Source organism: Natator depressus, chromosome 3 (genome assembly GCF_965152275.1).
Source record: "Natator depressus isolate rNatDep1 chromosome 3, rNatDep2.hap1, whole genome shotgun sequence".
In the NCBI taxonomy this organism is placed as follows: Eukaryota; Metazoa; Chordata; order Testudines; family Cheloniidae; genus Natator; species Natator depressus.
Window position 1 is genome coordinate 82,386,568 of NC_134236.1, and position 22,022 is coordinate 82,408,589.

At 39.3% G+C, this 22,022-nt stretch overlaps 1 protein-coding gene across 2 annotated transcripts in view; it reads right to left on the reverse strand.

Moving 5' to 3' along the window:
• Positions 1-22,022, reverse strand: part of RTN4IP1 (reticulon 4 interacting protein 1) — a 52,776-nt gene that overhangs the window by 21,944 nt on the left and 8,810 nt on the right. For both annotated transcript variants that reach the window (XM_074948187.1, XM_074948188.1), the window contains exons 4-8: positions 20,580-20,704; positions 17,552-17,600; positions 15,128-15,264; positions 12,934-13,117; positions 10,373-10,465 (exon numbers count right to left, since the gene is read on the reverse strand). In XM_074948187.1, the coding sequence (XP_074804288.1) occupies positions 10,373-10,465; positions 12,934-13,117; positions 15,128-15,264; positions 17,552-17,600; positions 20,580-20,704 (588 nt within the window). The remainder of the gene's footprint in view (positions 1-10,372; positions 10,466-12,933; positions 13,118-15,127; positions 15,265-17,551; positions 17,601-20,579; positions 20,705-22,022) is intronic.

The window sequence follows — 22,022 nt, forward strand, 5'->3', positions numbered from 1 at the left end:
GAGCGGGCAGTCAGATGCTGCATAGCACACACTACTACCCAATATTGGAGCAACTCTGACTGAGTTCAAGACTAATTTAGTTTTGCTATGCTGGTCAGAATCAGTGCTGCCCTAGTGATCAACAACGTCAGGGACAGGTAGGGTGACCAGATGTCCCGATTTTACAGGGACAGTTCCAATTTTTGGGTCTTTTTCTTATATAGGCTCCTCCTACCCCCATCCCAATTTTTCACATTTGCCATCTGGTCACCCTAGGGACAGGGAGGTAAAGCAATAGTGTCTTTGGCCATGATGATGGGGTGGATCAAGCAGCTGCTGTGACTGCCTGCAAGGGAAATGTAGCATCAACAGCAGTGGCTGTCCTCCATTGCTTTAGCAACAGCAGGGTGGGGAAAGAGCAGGGAAAATTCGCCAACTTGTTTATACCGAGCATGGCTTGAGGAACCTGAACTACCTATAAACATTATTAAAATAAGATCTATTTGCCGAGCTTCACTTCAGTTTAAAACAAAGAGGTAGACTCCTCAGAAACACACAGCACAAAACCACTGATTAGCCCAGGGGGAGTGTGGCCTGTGGCAGGGTGAGGCTATCAGAATAGTAATCAGGAAAGGTTGGAGCTCAGATATGATCCCCAGATGGAAGCACAGAAGAGCCATTTACAAGGAAAGGTACAATAAGGATAATTCCAGACACCAACACTGGTTATATAAAGATTTCAGAACAAAAACAAGACTATTACCCTCTGTAGACCCAACATACGTTTTGAACTATGAGTGATCACTTGTATCAGATTATAACACTATGTCTTAGGTTCTCAATATATCACAAAGTTCACAGCTCATTTTAAAAATGGTGCTCTAGGGGATTCAGAGGAATCCCTAGCCCAACCTGATCGAATGCAAAACACTGCGTGTATCACTGCCACCAAATGCTCACTGCTCATATGCTCCATTGTTAGAAACCTCTGGTCTGATCTAAACACTGACCCCTAGGCAATGCTCTAGAGACATGAATACTAAATTGATGATCCTGGCAATCTAAAGCATTAAAAAATTTCTCTGGCCTGCTGATTAGCCCATTGTCTGGATAACCCTGAAAGAGCTGACCATATCACAGCACAATGAGTCATTTGGCCTTTACCATAATCAACTGACACAGATAAAATCTCTTCCTGTGAACAGGCAGGCAGGCTGGAGGGAGCATCCCTGTTTGCTGAATACATGATAATAAGTGGAGATTAACTGGATAATGCAAACACTGCCTATTTACAGCCACACATCAGCCCCCTGCCAATGGACACTTACTTGTTCAGGGAAACAGGATTAAATACTAAAGGCTGGGGAGAGAACGGATTACACCCACAACTACAGAATTGTTTATCTGAAAAAACAGATTGAGTTTGAATATTCTCTTGCTCTCCGTTCTTAATAATGTGCAGAACATTATAGATACGGATCTCTGGGCTCTTCAATGAGCTCCTTACATGTTTTAAAAGGAGGAGGAGGGGAGAGAGAGAGGGGAAACCTCTTTGCTAATGTTAGTTAAGAGTCTGAAATGTATCAAACCCAGCTCTGAACTCAGCACGCTATGACTGAAATGCTGCATTAGGAGTCCACTCAGTAGTAGTAATTTTCAAACCGTTGGCCAATCTGAATCCTTCCTTGGAGGTCCGTATTTCTCTGATAAGAGATGCACTGGCCCTTTCAGTTCTGAAGTGAACAGACGAGCCTAAATCCTGCAGTCCTTACTCACATAAAACTCCCTAGGAGCTTTGAGCAAGAACTGAAGAATCAAACCCCATAACTCAAAAGCAATGATATTGCACTGGTTCTTTTCTGTGTTTCTACAGCACCCAGCACAATGATCCTGAGTAGGGCCTTTGGACACAAATATAAATGTTTGCTAACAATGCACTGCATACAAATATGCATATTTTGGGTTGAAATGAAGAACACACTGTAATTTTGAGACATGAAAGCATGACAGTACCTAGATCAGGGGCACTCGTTCTGTGGAAAGGGCCAAATTCCATTTGTAATTATGGTTCATGAGCCAAGATATAAATGTAGGACTCACTACTCCTCTCCCTGCATCCACAGTGAATCTCCCCCAATGTCAATGAGAAGTTTGCACAAAGATCATTAGTTGAATTGGCTTTGATGTTGCAACTAAAAATTTCATTTTTGTTTGGTACTTTATTGTCACTAAGTGGAAAATACGCTCACCTTTAGGAACACCGCTATTTCTGCCTTTTGTTTCTCTTCCTTCCCCATCCTCCTTTCTGTTTCTCTCCTTTCTTATGTCTGCATTTCCTTCCCTGCTGCATCTCTCAAGTCCCACCTTCCACGGCCTTCACTCCCACCCCCTTCTCCATTTTACCACTGAAATGATATGCAATGAAATAGTTAATGCGGACATGAGAAGTGTCATCAATAGGCTCTAGACTTAACATCAGTGTGAGATTAAGGGGTGGGAGGAAAGTTCACACCTCTTGGAGGCACTGTTTGAAGTTGCTGTCAGACTCAAATATGGCACTTGCAGTGATTACTCGTGTCACATATTCAAGGGTAGCTTTGGAACCCAAAGGCTAGAAGCAGGGTTTTTCTTCTTAATGAAATCTTAGAATCTCCAAAAAATATGAATATTATGTGCACAAAAATACATTGAAGAGCTTGACCTCTCTGCCTTGATCTTAAAATAACTAGAGCTTCAGAAATGCCTAATGAAAAATGATCAAATAGGAACACACATGCTCTGGTGGTAAAGACCCAGGAATGGGAGGGAGAAGTTCTGGATTCTATTTATTCCAAGCTTTACCAAGGACTTCTTATGAGACCCTAGATAAGTCACAAACCTCTCTTTCTGCCTCAGTTTCTCCATCTGTCAAATGGTAACAATACCTAATTCACAGGGTGTCTTTGCATAACATTTGTGTCATACACACTAGCTGCTCTTCTGGTATCTTTTAAAGAATTAAAACAGCCATATTATGTTTCTTAAAACAACAAATTACTCCTAACTGCAGTTATGATAGAGTAACACGTGATCAATAAAATTCTGATAGCAAAGTCCAAGTGAATCCAGTTATGTTTGGGGGTTTAAGTGACGCATAGGCTGTATTTGATCATAACAGGAGCAGCTGGAGCAGTTTCCAGCACAATGAGGAGGAACAAGAGACTGGAGCCAGCCCAAGAGCATTGTGTTTGCCAGGCCAGGCTCGCCTCAATACAAGTTAGAGTGGCTGGATGCAGCTAATTTACCCCATGTTAAAACACACTGGACTATGCAGAGGAAAGCTCTAATTGGTGTAAGGAAAAATGGACAGCTTCTCTTGTAGAACTCTCTAGTCTAGTAGCAGGCAGTGGAAGCTGTTCTATACTGCATCACACACTCTTCAGTGTTACTCACTTATGCTGTTAGTTTAATCTGACTGGTGTTATAAATCCCACACAAACAAGAAGTGAGAGCTGTTTGTGCAGCTGCATCTCCTATTTATACTTCCCCTCTACCTGAGTTTGTTTTTTTCAAGCAGAGGAAAATGTCTCCCCTTACTGGAGAACCCTCCCCTCCCCATGGTTTGCACACTCCCAGGGGCAAGGGCTGAGAAAATGAAACACCACACCATATTCAGAAGCTGTTTTGTTCACCACCTTTACCCATTCTACTGTAACTATTTTTAGTAAATCTAGATGTATTCCCCCCCCCTGAAGACAAGATCCCTGAAAGTCAGTGCTGATTAACCACAGAATACACAACTGCATCAGGGCTAACCAAGTGAGAGAGCAACACATTTGAGTAAGCGTCTGGTATCTGCTTACACTGTTCCAGGTCTAATCATGATTTATGTGAATCTGAATATTCAAATAAAGCCCAACACCTGTGTAAAGAGTGTACATTTTGAGTTAGCTTTGCTTATGGAAACTGTATTAATGTAAGCACTGAAGAATTTTCATGATCACCATGAGTAAGCTATACTATCTGAGAAGAGAGGAACAGATGAGTTTTAATAAAAAACAGAATTCACAGCATTTTATACAGCCTTAGCTACATGCAGCTCTAGAGTTCTCTCTCTCTCTCTCAAAACAAAACACCCTACAAAGATGGGTTATTTAAAAGAAAGTCTTTGCAACCTCTCTCAAAAATCAATACCTCAGGCTCCAGCCAACCATCACGAAAAACTAATTAAAGTCAAGGCATCTCCACCGACAACATCTAAACATACAAAGCTAGACAGGGTGGGGTCAAGCTTTCCAACTGATCTTACCCTGGAGAGGGATGGACTCTGCAGATACTTCTTAACTGCAGAGTCAATGTGGGCTCTTATCCAAGTATTGTCTCAAATCCCTCTTCCTTCCACATGCAAAAACCTCTGACCTTAGTTCAGTTAGCTTTGGATGAAGCAACCACTAATCTGGGGATGTAAGCTAAAGCCCAAATCTGGCTGGTAACCCATCCACTTTGCATTGAGGACACAAGTTAAACCACTCAAGTGCCGATAGTCCTCCAGTGCCGTGCCACAATTCCCCATGTGTCAAGAAGGACAGACAAGTACACCCACAATTCACTAGGAAAGAATCATAGTGGCTCAGCATACTGCAGCACTGAGAACCATAGGATATGTCCCCAGAAGCCCTAGAACATACACAGATGAGCGCAGCAGTGTGGACATAGCAACTCAAATGTCACTTTGCAGGGCAGCTGCTCAGAGCCAGCCTAGGCTAACCAGCATGTTCAGATCTGGGTGACAATCACCTCAGTTAACTCTAAAGTGAAGACAAATCCTGGGAGGCATGGGAACAAAATCATAAGAATTTTGTAAGTTAAAACCTTGGACTGCTCGCAGAAACTATCAACATCAGTGCAGACTATGGAGCATGGTTATCTGTTCCAAGCAAGGATCCCATTAAATAAATGAGCAGAACACCTTTGTTACTAGCTGAAGTTTCTAGATAGCGTTAGGTGTAGACCCTGCAGAGCACATTGCACCAATCTGGCCATGATGGGACAAAGGCCTAAATCGCTGGTGCGGTCCACATCCAAAAAGATACTGAATTTGTAGAGTCGTTTGGGATCCAAGATGCTATAGCAGAGAAGACATCTACAGCAAAATGTAGCAGGAATGAAGGGGATGTTACCTGCAGATCCCTAATAAGAGGGGTGGGGAGCAAATAAATAAACAACATGCACAGTGAACACATTCAATCAAAAGGTTGCGGTTACCTCCACAAATGGTGCAGCAAGGAAACTGGCAGAAGGACAGATTGGATATCTGAACAGGCAGACAACCTGAGGGGTGTCAGGTTTGATTATAATATTGATCTGTAATTTGCCTCTTCAATTCTAAAGGCTGGTAATAATAATAGGAAATTATATTACATTTTTCCATCAGGAGATCTCAAAGCATTTTACCAAGGTGGAAAGGTATCACTATCCTTATTTTTCAGAGGGAGAAACTGAGGCACAAATTGGTTAAGTGATTTGTATAAATGTCCCACAGCCAGGAATAGCAACGATGTATCCTGACGCCCTCTCCGGGTCCTGGTCCATGACTAGAGATCCTAGACATTACAGTAATACCAGTAAATAGGTTAGTAATCGTTATAATAAATCCTTTGAGAGATAGATTCAGTCATATGAAAATTCATAGGTCCCCGACAGAATGGTTGAGAACTGCAGCTTTAAGATGCAAATCTCCTTCCTTTTCCAAGGATTTTGCCTGAGGGGACAAGGTGCTGTTTATTTTGGGAATGCCTTTTGAAACAGATGTTTTATTTATTAAACAACACGCTATAGATGCAAACTGAGATATGCTTCTGAAGCATATTCTCAGCACAGAGAGGAATTATTTGAAAAGTTTGGGAAAACTCTGATCATTTTTAAGTAATTTAAGGATATTAAATCACTTTTGTGACACTGATGGCTCAAACTTACTTAGAAATAGCATTCAAACTTGGCACGTGTATAGCCCATCAACATCAGGACAAGTGACAGACATGTTAGAATTGTGTAGTATATAAATAATAAAGGCATTTGAAAATAATATGCTCTGTGTGCGGTATGCTATTTTCTACTAACTTCAAACTATGCATAGAGGGCCAATACACCACACACAGACACACAGTTAGAAACAGATGTACAACTGGCTATCTAGAGGCTGAAATATGTAACATCTGTTCAAATCAGCATAGTTATTTGAATGAGTGATCTCCATTATGAATTTAACAACATTCACATAAAAACACTGCATGGCTTCCCGGGGAGAGTGAAGTGTTTTGTTTTAAGATAAACACACCTTACTATTTTCACACTGGGACTAACTTCATACTGGTAATTCACACACATTTTCTTCTTCTATGTTAAATATAACAACACTGAAACAATCAAAGGTACTTGGAATGTAACCCCGCATATTGAAATAACAACAATTACCTTAAACAGTGCTACATTTTCAGCATAGATACCTCTTGCACAAACAAGGGGATATTTAAGTGTCTAAATACCCAGCTGTATGCACAAGTTGTAGTAACCAGGCAGGCAGATCATAGTGGTCCCTTTTGTCTATCATTACGGGATCATTAAGATCATTATATAAGACTGTAATTTCCCAATATTCTGCACAGTTTTAATATGGGGTTTGTGACCACATGAATTCCTCAATGCTAACTGACAAGAGAGTTGCAGGAATATCTTGATTCTGGTATGTACTTTGTGGTTCACCAAAAAATATCATGTGTGTTCTTAAATAAAAGGCAGGCTCACACTGCTCATTAATGTCATCGTGAAATATATGTACAAATACTATGTCAATAGTTATCTTTATATACTGAAAATATGGTTTTAAAATCTGCATCAAGGCAGGGGTGAAACAAAGGTTTTCCTCCAAACAGGAGGTAAGAAATGTCTCTCTCTCAGCTCATAAATTAAGCATTGAACGCTAACACAATGGAAGCTCATTTCTATAAAATGTCAGAATTTAACAGAGAGATGTGAAGCCAAAAAGGAAGGAACACAAAGGAAAAATAGATCAGAGGTGGTTATCCAAAGACAATAAGCTCTGGTAGTGAATCTAGGAAGCAAAAAAGACACCTCATAATCCTCCATCTAGGAAGCAGGCATGAAAGCGAGATCACAACCAGCCTTAGCTGAAATGCTGCATAGGACTTTCAGGGCGAGAAACTTCTTTAGATGGGACATTAGCCATTTAAGTTAAGTGTAGTCTCCAGAAAGCGTGTTATGATTTTGTTTTGTATGTAAACCATTTGTTTTGAATTTTCTTACTGTCACATGACTCTTGAATCTCTGATGATAAACTTATTCTTGGTTTCACTACAGATACATCTCTCAGTGCTGTGGTATTAAGCAAAGAGCTGAGCCGGAAGTGAATTGTACACGGTGGTGTGTGCACTGTTCCCTTGGGGACAGCAGACCTGGTATTTCTGTGAGTGTTCAGTGGATATGGGGCTGATCACTACAGGGGAACACTTCAAAGGGACTCGGGGACTTGGGTGCACCTACTGCTAACCTGCAAGGCAACGTAAGGGTAGGCATTGTCCAGAGGAAAGTGCATGGGTGGCTAACAGGCTCATGGTGTCCTGGACCCGATTCCCAGTCCAAGCAGGACTCCCTCACGCCAAAGACAGGGGGAAACATGGTGAGTCACAGTCCTGGGTACCCTGACAACAAAATAAAATTATACATAGATAAATGTAAGTTGCTACACTTAGGGAAGAAAAACCCAATGCACAAATATAGAATGGGGGATAACTGGCTTGGCAGCAGCACTGCTGAGAAAGATCTGGGAGTTGCAGTGGATCACAAGCTCAACATGAGCCAGCAACATGATGCTGTTGCAAAAAAAGCAAACACAATTTTGGGTTGCATTAACAGAGACATGGCATGCAAGACACGGGAGGTGATAGTACCATCTATTTGGTTCTGGTTAGGCCTCAGCTGGAGTTCTGGGTCCAATTTTGGCACCAATGTATAGAAAGGACGTAGAGAAACTGGAAAGGATCCGGAGGCAAGCAACAAAGATGATCAAAGGGATGGAAAGCAAACCATATGAGCAAAGGCTGAAGGAACTGGGTATGTTTAGTTTAGAAAAGAGATTAAAGAGGGGACATGATAGTGGTCTTTATATTCTTGAAAGGTTGCCATAAAAAAAGATGGAGAAAAGTTGTCCTGCCCTCTGTGGCAAGAGAGAACAAGAGGCAATGGGTTCAAACTACAACATAGCAGATTTAGATTAAATCTCAGGAGAAAACTTCCTAACTGTAAGAACAGTAGGACCATGGAACAGACTGCCTTGGGAGGTTGTGGAAGCTCCTTCACCGGAAGCTTTCAAAAGGAGGCTGGATAGCCATCTGTCTTGGATGGTTTAAACCAGGGGTCGGCAATCTTTCAGAAGTGGTGTGCCGAGTCGTCATTTATTCACTCTAATTTAAGGTTTTGCAAGCCAGTAATACATTTTAATGTTTTTAGAAGGTCTCTTACTATAAGTCTATAATATATAACTAAACTATTGTTGTATGTAAAGTAAATAAGGTTTTTAAAATGTTTAAGAAGCTTCATTTAAAATTAAATTAAAATACAGAGCCCCCCGGACCGGTGGCCAGGATCCGGGAGCGTGAGTGCCACTGAAAATCAGCTCGTGTGCTGCCTTTGACATGTGTCCACCCCTGGTTTAGACACAACAAATCCTGCATCCGGGGGGGGAGACTAGGACAGGGTTACACAGAAGTGCATTCACCCCTATGAAGGATAGATCCATGAATGGCTATTAACAAGATGCAACCTCATTCTCTGGATGTCTGAGTGCCAGAAGATGGGAGTGGATGACAGGGGATGGATCACTCAATGACTGCCTGTTCTGTTCATTCCCTCTGATGCACCAGGCACTGGCCACTGTCAGAAGACAGGATACTTGGCTAGATGGACTATTGGTCTGACCCAGTATTGCCGTTCCTATATTCTTATGCTGACTGAGAACCTGATCCAAATTCCCCATTGACTTCAATGGACAATGGCATCTGCATGTCTAGCCTCCATATGGCTCATTTATTATAAACTAGTTTCATAAACAAATATTATTCATAATTTAGTTGTGGGATGTTTTGTGACATATATATCCGCTTCCCCCACCCCCCCGCATTTCACATTTTCTCCCCCAATGAATCGATGATCACTCAATTTGAGGGAACCAATGTGTACAGACAACAGAATTACATGATATTAAAGTAGATCCAAATGGAACAGATATGGGTTTTATACAATACTTTTCATATACTGCATTTTACAAAGCAATGAGTTAAATACTGTTAGCATAATGACTATGTAGATAAAACATTATTTGACACTACAGCCGGTTTTTGTAGAGACACAGAATAAAAGACTAAACAAACACCTTTATCCTCCTACCATCTAACAATAAAAAGGTACATCAGGACATCCTTAAATGTATGACATACATTTTAAATAGCATTAGCATCCCCTGTCCAGATTATTAGGCAGATGAATACAAATTAAGCCTTTTCTCTACTGCATAAACAGATATTTCCCAAGACACCTTCATGGGCATATTCTGCATTTTTGTTTTAAACATAAGGTAGGAACAGAACACAAATGTGCTGTGACTGGCCAAGGGTCAGGACAAGCAGTAACTAGGAACACAAGGTATTTCTGCTCCTTATTAAACTTTGATTTGTTGAGTATGGTCATGCAAGATCACAGGAAGTGAAGCATCTGCTGTGGGTTCTTTATAGGCTGCAGATTGTGCTTGAAATGTTGGATGCAATGCCAAGTGAAGTGGTGTGAAGCTGCAGCCAGGAGCACTGTCATAAAACACTACAACCCATTTACTAATACAGCCCCTGTGTAGCAGTAGTCTGAGGTAATATTCTTTGAAGTGCTGACATACTGGCGTATTGGGTATATGGGCAGAACAGGAAGTGCACCTTATCCTGTGTGCCTGGTCAACAGCACTAAAAAGGTGAATAGCAGCAATGAAGTGGCCTAAAGATCATTCAGGAATTGGGAAAAAAGAAGGACATTTCATTTTCATTGTCAGAGTTCAGGCTAAACAATCACTTCCAGTGCCAAAAGTAGCCCATTTTGCCTGTAGCCCAGTAGATTTAATGTCTGAAAAGAGTGGAGAATCCTATTATTAACACAGTAGGAAACACCAATGTCTACATTCTGTACACTGGGGCAAGAACTAAGTGAGAAGGAAAAGTTGAAGAGCAACAATTAACCCTCTCACTGAGCAGCTTGTAATGTTTTATTCCTTAACTGTGAATTATACACTTTTTAAGGCAAAGAAGCATTTATTTCAGCAATAACACAGTGGGTTAAATTACTGATTCTAACATACCTTTCCTGAATCAACCAGTTTTGCTATTTCATCCAAAGATTGGCCACTCGGTGTGAAAAATGCCCATCTATAATGGATTCCTTTACAGAGGTGCTGAAATGGACAGATCACACAAAGAGTTACAAAGAAACTCAAAATATGAACCGCATATTTAAACAAGAGAGTCAGAGCCTAGCAAGGGATCTTAAGAAAAATGTGGGAAATATTTTCTGGTGTCTAAATGTCACAGAAGTACATGGACTAGATGTACGCACATGGATGTTGCGCCGTCACAATAAGACCAGAGTGAAATCCAGCGTCCAACTGCATGAGTTGGCTGGTTGCGATAAAAGCCTTATCTTCACAGCCAGACAAGCAAGACTGCACAGTTTACATCTTGTATAAGAAACAGTCACATGTTTACACACACACACACACACACACACAAAATGAATCCTGAATTTTGCTGGGGAGTCAGAGCCTTTCACCTCTATGTAATCAGTTCAAATCCAGCCCAGGGTGGCGATGGCAGAAAATCATTACTGCCTGATGACTGGCTGGTGGCCCATTTGAAGTGGGCTGGTTGTCTCAGTCCAGCTCTCAGCTGACAGGCATACTCGGTGGCGGTATCAGTGGCTAAGAACCGAGCAGACCTAGAAAGAATGAGCTATTTGTACCCTCTCTCACTCAGAGGCAGGGCTGAGGCACACTAGGGGAGCAATGTGAAAAAAGCTAACGTTGCTGCTATGCATCACACACTCCTTGAAGAGCCAGCCACCTTCCATCTTTGAAGCTGTCAATCCGTCATTCACTACTGTTAAATTAATTTTATTATTATATATTATAGTAAATTATACATTAAAATACATAAATTATATTAAATATACATAAATAATCAACTATATTATATACACACACACACAAATATAGGCAGCCCTACAAGGTCAACCTGGGCTCTGACAGGAAAGTCAGCTTTTTCTAGCTCAACTTCCCTGCCAGTAATATAGATTCTGCAGGCCAGCTTTTACTCTTGGATACATCATGCAGAGACAGAACTAAAGGATCTGCTGAAAAAGAAGGTGTCATTTTTACAAGGTAGCTTTTCAGAAGATAGCTGCGTTTTAAAGCGGACACTGACATACAGATAGGGGCCTACCCCTACCAGTTTTGCTAGGAGAAAGAGGTGAATCAAAAAGGGGATTTTGATTAAAGTTTCAGGAAGATCTCACATTCAACCATACAAGTCAGGAGTAACTCCAATGACTGAAATCTGGTTTGAGAACAGAATCAGGGCCTTGATTTTTCAAATACAATTGAAACGTGATACATGATACAAAATGCCTCTCATGTAAACGTGCAGAAAGCTGCACTGAGCAATATGGGTACAGCCTTCTTTCCAGGCTCGTACTTCACTTCATTATGAACAGGAGGCCTCCCTTTTAAAGTGTCAGTGTTAGACTTGGGGTCTCATTCAAATATGCAACCACAACAACTGTAGAAAAAGCACTCCTTTGGAGAGCAAGAATTGCATGTTCAGGGAAAAAACAAGCCTTTAAAAAAAAAAAAAGTTCACCTGTTTCAGACAGAAAGAAATTTAAAAAGTGAAGACAGAAAAATTAGGGTAACAATATCACCACTCAGAAACATGAGTCGGAAGAGAGAAGAAAGGAAAAAGGAAAATAAAAAGTGTTTCTTAGCTGTCCTGTGGGAATTCTCTCCATTTGGGATGAAGACAGCGCATCACTGGAGCAAACAAACAATGTGTTGGGTGAAATCCTGACCCCAATGAAGTCAATAGCAAAACTCCCATTGACTTCAATGGGGCCAGGATTTCATCTGGTGCATTTACTGTGGACATATCAACAGGACTTACTATGAAAAAAGCAGAATAAAAACCTTAACTCAGAGGCACCCAAAACATTCCCACATCAGCCAGACAGATATCGGTTCTCACTCAACTATCACCAACCCCGTATGTGGAGGTGTGGCAAAGTACCTTGTTCTCCTCAGCAGACTCAGTCCTTTTTAGCCTTGGAGACACCGGCTTGGGCAAGGCAAATCCTTACAGGTAGCACAGGGTCCGGTTATTCCTTTCCCTGATCAGTCCCTTGTGTTTGCTTTCCTTCCCTTCTGGGGAGGGAGAGCAGCCTCCCTTCCTGGAAGGGTTCAGTGTCTTGCTGCCCTTAGCCTACTGGCAGCTTCCCTGCTTCTCTCTCACCCCCGCCCCCCTCTTCCACGCCAGGGAGGGTTTAAAAAGGTCTCCAGCAGTTGGAGCCAGCTGAACCTAATTAGCTCCCTAGCAACCCCTTTTCCAGCTGAAATTTATTTCCCCTTGGTTCTCCTCAGTGGACAGAGAGAGGCCTTTTAATCCCTGGGACTAATTACTACCCCTCCCTTTTTTGTAGTTGTTTGTCCCGGGTTTACCACAGAAGAAAAGGGAAAAAAACAGTTGGAAGAGTATGAGCATGCCTAACTAAGCACACAGGAATGAAGCAAAAAAACCCAAAACATATGTACCAGGAGACTGACTGCATCCAAATTCCTTATTACATAGAGTTAAAGCATCTATTTTGTTACTGTACCTTTACAGCTTTGGTTCCAATTGTGACTCCTGTTTGTAGCATGCCATCAGCTACTCCAAGCCTGTCCACATTCAGTAGAAAGGGTGTTACCAAAGTAACATATGTGGCTCCTGACCATTTCTTGAGGAAATCTGGAGACCATTTTTCAGTGGGTCCACCAACATTATCTAGGATGAAATCAAACCTGGAAACAGGGGGGAATATGTGTTTGAAAAGCACGGTGTTGCACTGAAAAAAATACAGAAACAGGGCAACAGTCTTGTAATTAACTTGTTTATTTCAGGGAAAAGGTGATTCTAAGCAGAGATTGACTATAGCTGAACTGTCCATTTGCAGATGCAAGGCATTGAAACAATCTGTGCACAGGAATGTAGCATGGAAGACCCAGACTTTCAACTAAATCCTAGTTCACTATAACCCAGCCCCACTGTACACAGAGATTGTACCTATATATTACTGGTCATTCACTACAGACAGGACACAACCATCACACGCTGATCTCAGGGCCAACTAACAATCTCACTGTAGCTAAACTGAATACCACCCTAATTGTTTAGAGTCACTATTACTGTTACATTGGCCTACACATGCAGCAGCATCTAGGGTATCTGAAAGCAAGCTGTGTCCACACTCACTATGGTGTGCAGCTACATGTAGCCCTGAAAGGCTCTGACAGCAGGGAGGCAGCAGGGAAAGGCTCTAGCAGCTCCCCTCTGCTGGGGCCTTTCACTGCAGTGAGGAAAAGGCTCTGTTAGGGGAGAGGCAGAGGAGCTGCTGGAGTGCTTCACTGCGGCGGGAAAAGCCTCCCACAATGGGGAGACAGCAGGACACTACAGTGCAAAAAATAGCAGCGTAGACAGGAGAAGAAATGCTTGTGCACGTAGGGTTCAAATGTGTAGGACACTCTACTCACCTAAGCAGTGTCTCACCATCTACACTGCTATTTATACCCGTGCTAGCTGGGCGTACTGTGTCTGTACTTTACATACTGCTGCAACTGTAGACCCACCCATATTCTAGAGCTTTGCATTCTTCTCCCAAGTAATATTTGCTTGAAAGTTTGAAGTTCAAACTATTTAGATTCAAATATAATTATCACAATTTATATTTGAATAAGTCTTTAAGAAAAAACAAGCAAAAAATCCTTAAGGTGAGAATTCCTATCAAACAACTAATTCCAAGGAAAACTCTGAACGATACATTTTAAACATAAATGTATTTGTCTTGAAACGTTTGTTATTTATCTGAGACAGCTGGACTAGACTTCCAGAAAAACTCAGTCTATTCCCAGCTCTGCCGCACACTTGCTATCAGACTTTAGTCATGTAACTGCTCCATGCCTCAGTTTCCCTTTTTGTAAAATGAGCTATTAGTGCTTACTTACCGCACACAAACTTGTAAAGCTTAATTCATTGTTTCCGATGTTGTTCCAGCTGTGCTGGTCTCAAGATATTACAGACACAAAGCGGGTGAGGTAATATCTTTTATTGGAGCAACTTTGGTTGGTGAGAGAGACAAGCTTTCAAGCTTAGGGCTCTTCTTCAGGCCTGCTACAGCAACACTGCAAACATTACCGAATTAAGCTTTGCAAATCCTGTGTGAGATATGCCAACACCAAAGGTTCATTTTACAGAAAGGGAAATTGAGGCATGAAACAGTTAAGTCTGAAGCAGAGCTCTGTATCGCTTGAAAGCTTGTCTCTCTCACCAACAGATGTTGGTCCAGTGAAAGATATTACCTCATCCACCTTTCTTCCTTTCTTTTTGCGAATACAGACTAACACGGCTGTTACTCTGAAACCTGTCATCCACCTTGTCTTTCATTAATGTTTGTAAGCATTTTGAGATCCTTGGAGGGAAGCTGATATAGTTGTGGAAATCATTATCATCATTCAAATGTCTTTAAATGAGTGAGCTCTTCCACATTGACTTAATCTTATTTTTTCTGACTTAATACTGCAGAGCAGTCTGTATTTATGATACTCACTTCACAGGCCACATTCAAAAGGGGGAAGGGCAGGGAGCTTGATTTAGAAAGTAAGGCTTTGCAAACAGGAAGGCTCAAAACCCCAGAGGCAGGGAGTCTGCCAGATTAATTTAGGATTCCAGCAACACAAAAGGTATATGCAAGGGAGTCTGCTTGCTGCCTATGTCCCTACAGCACTATATACATATTTAACTGCATTAGTACATACAGTGGTAACATTTTCAGTTGCTCTGCTACATCTCCAGATTTGTAATCAATCACATCATCTGCTCCAAGCTTTTTCACCAGGCTACTGGCATCCTGAGAACAAACTGCTGTCACATGACCACCCCAAGCTTTCATTAACTATAAAAAAAAAAAAACATAAAAAATTCTAAGGTTTAAAAATTATTTAAACAGTGAAAATACCTGAGAAGACCAACATCTCATTATCAACAGAATCCAAATAAACATCTGCAATACAGAGGGGGTACAGCAGGTGCATTGTGTTACTGTGTAGGGCAACCCACTAACACATAACTCCATAAATGGTGTTTAGGATATGCAGTTATAATAATTTTCTACTCTGATGCCTCTTACAGATCTTAGATACCAAGCTACCTTAAGTAAAAGGCTTTGTGCCTTTCAAAGTTGGCCATTTGGACAGTTAATTCTTCAGATGCTGCTGACTACCTAAGTATGCACTTGGCTGCTAATATACAAAATGCAAACCTTCCATCAAGATGGATAAAAATAAATGATTTTTTTTTAATTTTGAATCAGATTTTTTAATTTCTTATTTAAATTATAATACATTTTCCTTTTAAAAATTAAACTTATTTAAAATAAAATCTGAATTTAATACAAAATATGTTAAGTTGTAAAATTATGATCTCTTAAAACATTTAAATAAAAAACAAATATGCCGAATCCCTAAGCCTCTATCAAAAACTTTGAGTTAAAGGCTCTTTTTCTAGATAAAGAAAGCATCAGGGGAAAAAACATCTAAATTTTGAGCTCAAGCTTTGTAAATATATCAGAAAAGGTCATGAACTCTATTCAAGACTTGTTTCGTTAATAAAAATAAGATTTATATGCTATTTTGTGTGTTTAATTAAATTCCAATAACCATCTTAATGCAGCTTGTCACAAGTCACGAGCAAAAAGATAAATTATCTAGTAAATAAGCAATATATCATTCACCATTTTCTAACATACTAAGAATGTACCATTAATAAGAATCTGAAAGTATTAAGCTATATAATCAATATATATAAATATGCGTAAATAGATATATATATAGTTATAGTGTACCCTCCTAGGTATAAAAAAAGATGTACCAAATCTAGTGTAAAGACTATTTGGTTGTAAATCAGCTCACTAGAAACAATAATCTGGCTATGTGGAAATTTCAAAGAGCAAAAACTATCACTAATTTATCATAGGGGAAGATGGCTGGTTAGTTTATAGTCTGCAGAGCTGCTTAGACAGAAAGGAATTTTGCTAATAATTTAATTTACCCTCTGTTGTATACCTTATTCTCACTCTTCACTGCAATATCTTCTTTGATATTTGCCAACCATAAACTTAATGCAGGAATGAATTATTCTACATGATGACAGGTAGACATCACAACTACTCAGTGGCAGGCTCAACCTTTCTTACTGAACTCATTTAGCAACCTGCTTTATTAAGGTTTAGGCAGATAGTGTACCACTGAAAACTCTCCCATGCTCTTCTAAAGGCTATTATATTTACAACTTTGAAATCTGAAAAAAACACTTTGTGGTGCAATCATCTAAAATGTGTTTGTTTATACTCTGAAGACAAAGATACTTGAGTATAACGGGACACTGCTTTCAATCAAAAGCCCCAAATTTAATGCAAATGTACTCAGAACAAGTTTCAAGATGAATAGCTCATTAAAAAACATCTCCTCTCCCCAAAGTTTGGAACTGTTGAGATTAAAAACGGGAGGAAGGGGAATTGCATTCTAAGCAACTACACTATATTTGATGCACATAAAAATATTAACACATTAAGAAGAATTTACATCAGAAAACAAAACAGTTTGCTGAAGTCATTATCAATTTATACCAGGTTTATTCCATTTGGGGGTGAGGGAGGCAGAAAATCTAATCAAAACATATAACAGATTTCAAGTCACATGGAAATTGGAGTCTCCTTCCCAGTAACTAAAGCCTTGAAGTGTAAACGTTCACTTCCTACACCCATAACTTCTCTGCACCTAAAACCGACTCCTTTCTAACTTAGACTAAGATAATAAAATAGATGGAAATGATAAATCTCAAACTATTTTCATATTCTCTTACCTTTGGGCTTGCACTGAGATCATTCAGTAGCTTGCTGATTCATAGAATCATAGAATATCAGGGTTGGAAGGGACCTCAAGAGGTCATCTAGTCCAACCCCCTGCTCAAAGCAGGACCAATCCCCCATAGTTGCCCCAGATCCCTAAATGGCCCCCTCAAGGATTGAGCTCACAACCCTCGGTTTAGCAGGCCAATGCTCAAACCACTGAGGTATCCCTCCGCCCCGATTCACCACCAACAGCCCCCACCTCATTTCCCTAAACCTTGATCATAGAGTATTTTTATAAAGGCCTCATACTGGGCTTATTGTAATACATCACCTGGATAGCAAAGGTACCAACTCCACCTGAAGCGCCGAAAATTAATATTCTGTAAAACAAGAGCAATTCCAATTGATACAACCTAACTGCATAGCAAGACAATTCCACCATGTAAGAATCCACGTGAATTAAACTAATGAAATACCCAATATACATAAAGATTCCTTGGTGATCCTATTTACATGAGGGGGAGGATTACAACAGGGAGATGAACATGAATGTAGGAGAGAAGCGGCAGCCAGGACAAAAGTCTGATGAATACAGCATTGCAGCAATCATAACAAATACCTAGGGTTATATTTTAGAGAAGGTGCCAACATGTCAGCTTTTAAAAAAGTGCAAAATTTTAATAACACCCTACTTGAATGTCTCTTACAGATTTCAGATACCAGGCTATGTGAAACTAACAGCTCTGTTTCTCTTTCAAAATTGGTCCTTTGGACAGTTAACCTTTCAGATGACTAAAAATGTGAGGCAACACTGTCGATTTACACTTCTGTGCCAATAACACTATCTTCCAGTACAGCAAGGCAGCTCTTTGCCTTGTTCATATGAGTTTTCCACTAATCCAGCAGTGGAACCGTAGGCCAATAATATTTTCATCAAAAGACAACTTAAAGGAAGCACTATTTCCACACTTTCTCCCCAAAAGAACTGAATAAGGTTAGCACTTCCTAAGTTTGGACCCATACTTTATGCACCAAATTTTCATTGGTTTCGTGTTGTGACATTTCCTTTACAGAAAAATCAATTGTCAATGTAAACCTAAGAGAAAATATTTGTTTAAAGTGGTGGTATTTACAGTATTGGGACATTTTAGAACTCATGGAATGTAGGTCACATTATTAAACTTTATAGTAGTTTAACAGAGAAAAAAAACATGTAATGAAGTAGACTAGGCAAAAATAATTTTGAGGCTGTACTAAACCAAAATACATTTCTAGGAATGCTACTGTTAAGTTGAGCAGAACTCTGCTAGTTTTCATTTATAATTGGAAGAGATTACAGAATACCAAACACTGAGAATGAGCAAATACGATAAAGATCAGAGCTACTGCACCATAAAACATGTTTTTCATTTATTTTGACAAGTGTACGTTCATTACACCTGTGTGTAATAAATACCTCATAGTATATTACTAAAGACACTGTAGAATATTTTGTTAAAATAATCTAGTTTTAATGATACGAGACCTCAGTACAGCACTCAGCACTCTAATCGTGGTGTTTTATAAACTTCATCTAGATACTTTCTATCAAATCTTTAATACATAGACTTAATAAGAAAGTGTTACCTGAAGCCTATAATTGGAATTGTAAATTTTGAACCATCTGCTGACTTCAGTGCAGGAATATTGAAGTCAGAATTTCAGTGACTATTTTGTTCAAAAGACTGAAGTTCAGATATCACCATGGGGGTTTCATTGAAGTTTCAGTATCTTCAAGCAAAGGATGTTTCTGATTTAAACCCTCTCACTATGCTGGGGATGAAGGGAATTGCTTTTGCAATTCAAGATCGTAGTATACTGTCTGGATGTTGGATTCAACATTTTGGTTTAAAAAATAGGCACATACTTTTGCCATCAAACACCTTGCCAATTTTCTTTCTAACTTAAAATTTGCTATTTTCTCACTGATTTTTTGAAGAAAGCTACAGCTAAAGAGTTGAAAATTCATCTTTTGAAGAGTGACTGAAGTAAAATATTTCAGTGGAAGTTTGGAACAGCTTTGGTGAGGGTTCTCTTTTTATTCTAAAAGCCTCCAGGACACATGGGTCTTCTTTGTACATGGTACAAGAGTTCCATAGCTGAAGCAAAGAGCACTAAGTACATTTCCAGAAACAAAACAAGTGGTCCAAAAACTTTTTCATTTCCCCCAACCCAGGGGCTGACCACAGCCTGTTGTTTGGAACCAAGATGTTATACACTAGAAACTATTTACAAAGCAATCTATAAGTGCATATGAGTCATTATTAGCAGTAACAGAACATTTAAATAGTGACTGAGAATGTGAAAGTAAAACTCACTAGTTTTTTTTCATTGTTTAAGCTGCAGCAAATGCAAAAAGTAAAGAAACAGTATAAATAAAGGAGTTTTTTTTTTTAAAAGAGCTTTCACTTTTAGGTAATGTTTGTAACCTAGGTAGGGCATTTTTAATTTTGTTTAACCAAAGGCACCTCATTAAATGATATTTATCCCATTTACATGCAACAAATTAACCAAAATAAAAAATTACCTAAAATATTTAAAAAATAAAGAGGGGGATAAGTGTAAAGTTCTACTGTTTACTACAGGGTAATACCAATAGTTTCAAGAGCAGAAACAATTTCAAAGAATAATTTATTTTCTCAAAATATAGTAAACATTTGCCTGATATTTTCATAATGAAATTTACCATGGCACACAATAGCCAGTTACTTCAATATCTTCCAAAGATAGAAGAAAGATTTTTATTAAATCCAATGTCCTTTGCAATATATTTTATTAAAACATAATACACCACGATAACAGGAGGTCAGAAAGTACAAGGTCAAGATCTTGCAAACATTTATGCACATTCTTAATTCTATTCATGTGAGTAGTCCCATTGATTTTAATGAACTACTCACATAAGCAGAGTTAAGAACATGTGTAAGTGTTTATAAGATCAATTGGATTTTCCTTCTGTTCAGAAGGAAGTGAGGTGAGAAGTCCTCTGACCCCACCAAAACAATTGAGGGTCTCGTTCTACAAGCTTTACTTAAGCAAATAGCCACACTGAAATTAATAGGACTATTTGTCAGAATAAAGGTTAGCAGGTCAGGCCCTGAATTAAAAAAGTAAACTTTCAGCCATATATGTCATCTCTGTATCTTTACAATACTAATGCAAATTCAAAGGCTTTACCATTTTGTGTATATAGGAATGACTCTGCACGTTCATTTTTTATTTTACCTCTCTTAAAAATTTAAATTCAGTGAGCTTTCTATACAAAAATTAAACATACAAAACTTAATGAAAACATATTAGCAGCAGGACCAGTTACCTACCGTTTCCCACTGCAATTATCTTGGTTCAGTCCCCCAATTTGGTTTATTGCAGACCATGCTGTTAGACCCACATATGGTAAGGAGGCAGCTTCCATATGACTGAGACACTTGGGCTTGTGAGAGATCTAAATAGAAAATCAGCCATGTCTAAATCACAATGAATAGTATATTTGTGGACTACCAGGGTTGATAAAAATAAAGTTTTTAATATGGATTTCAATAAAAAAAATTCAAATTTGATTTACATTAAATACATTTTTCATTTAAAAAATTAAACTTTTTCTATAATCTATTAAAATCACTTATATTAAAAAAAAATTAAGCAGTAAATTTTTACTGCAAAACTTTTAAAAAGACATACTTCTGAACTAGAGGAAGTCACTAGCTCAGAACCTGGAACTAGAGCAGGGGTTCTCAAACTTTATTGCACCATGACCCCCTTCCGACAAAAAAAAAAAAAAAAAAAAAAATTACTACACGACCCCAGAAGGGGGGACCAAAGCCTAAGCCCCACAACCCCAGGTGTGGGGGCCAAAACCAAAGCCCAAGGGCTTCAGCACCAAGTTGGGGCCTGTAACCTGAGCCCCACCACCCAGGTCTGACACACTCAGGCTTCAGCTTTGTCCCCGGGCAGTGGGGCTTGGGTTTAGGCTTTGGCCCCGGCCCTGGACCCCAGCAAGTCTAACACCAGCCCTGGCAACCCCATTAAAACGGAGTCACAACCCACTTTGGGGTCCCAACCCACAGTTTGAGAACCGCTGAACTAGAGTTTGCTGAGCTGCTAACCCAGCTTTTGACAGCAAGAGTATTGACGGCAGGTGCTGAGAGAATATTTTCTTAATTTCAGTTTACTGAACTAGTTCAGTACAATGGCTAGTTCATTCAAAGTTAAGAAAACAGCTGGGAGCTGAAAAAAGTGGGAAAGCTTGTTTTCCTCTTCCAATCTATGAAGAAAAGCTAAGTATGAGAGGATGAGATCTTCTAGTTCTAGAATCTTGAAGGACACGGTGACCAGAAACAATCCATTCAATTCACTAATGACTTTAATAAATCAGTTTATTAAAACATGTTCTGCATTTGAAATTAACTTTTTTCTTATGTATTCAGCATATATAAGGTAGTTTTAATTAACTGCTAAAAAAATTAATGCTGATTTTGTGCATTTTTAACTAGATTCTAGTTTCCATGCAAATAGATCTTGACACAAATCATAAGTAAAAGGTTAATCATGTACTAAATAAGAAATGTATCATTCACATTTGCTAAAATAAATAAAATGTAACAAATTTAGAATCTGAATAAAATTTAAACAAATATATAGCTTAACATACATTTGTATAGGTTATTCTTCTAATGTATAACAAAAAATTGTTCCACTGTGACACTGCACCTCATATTTTCCACAGAGATATTCTGATATCATTATGGCATAATTATGATGTA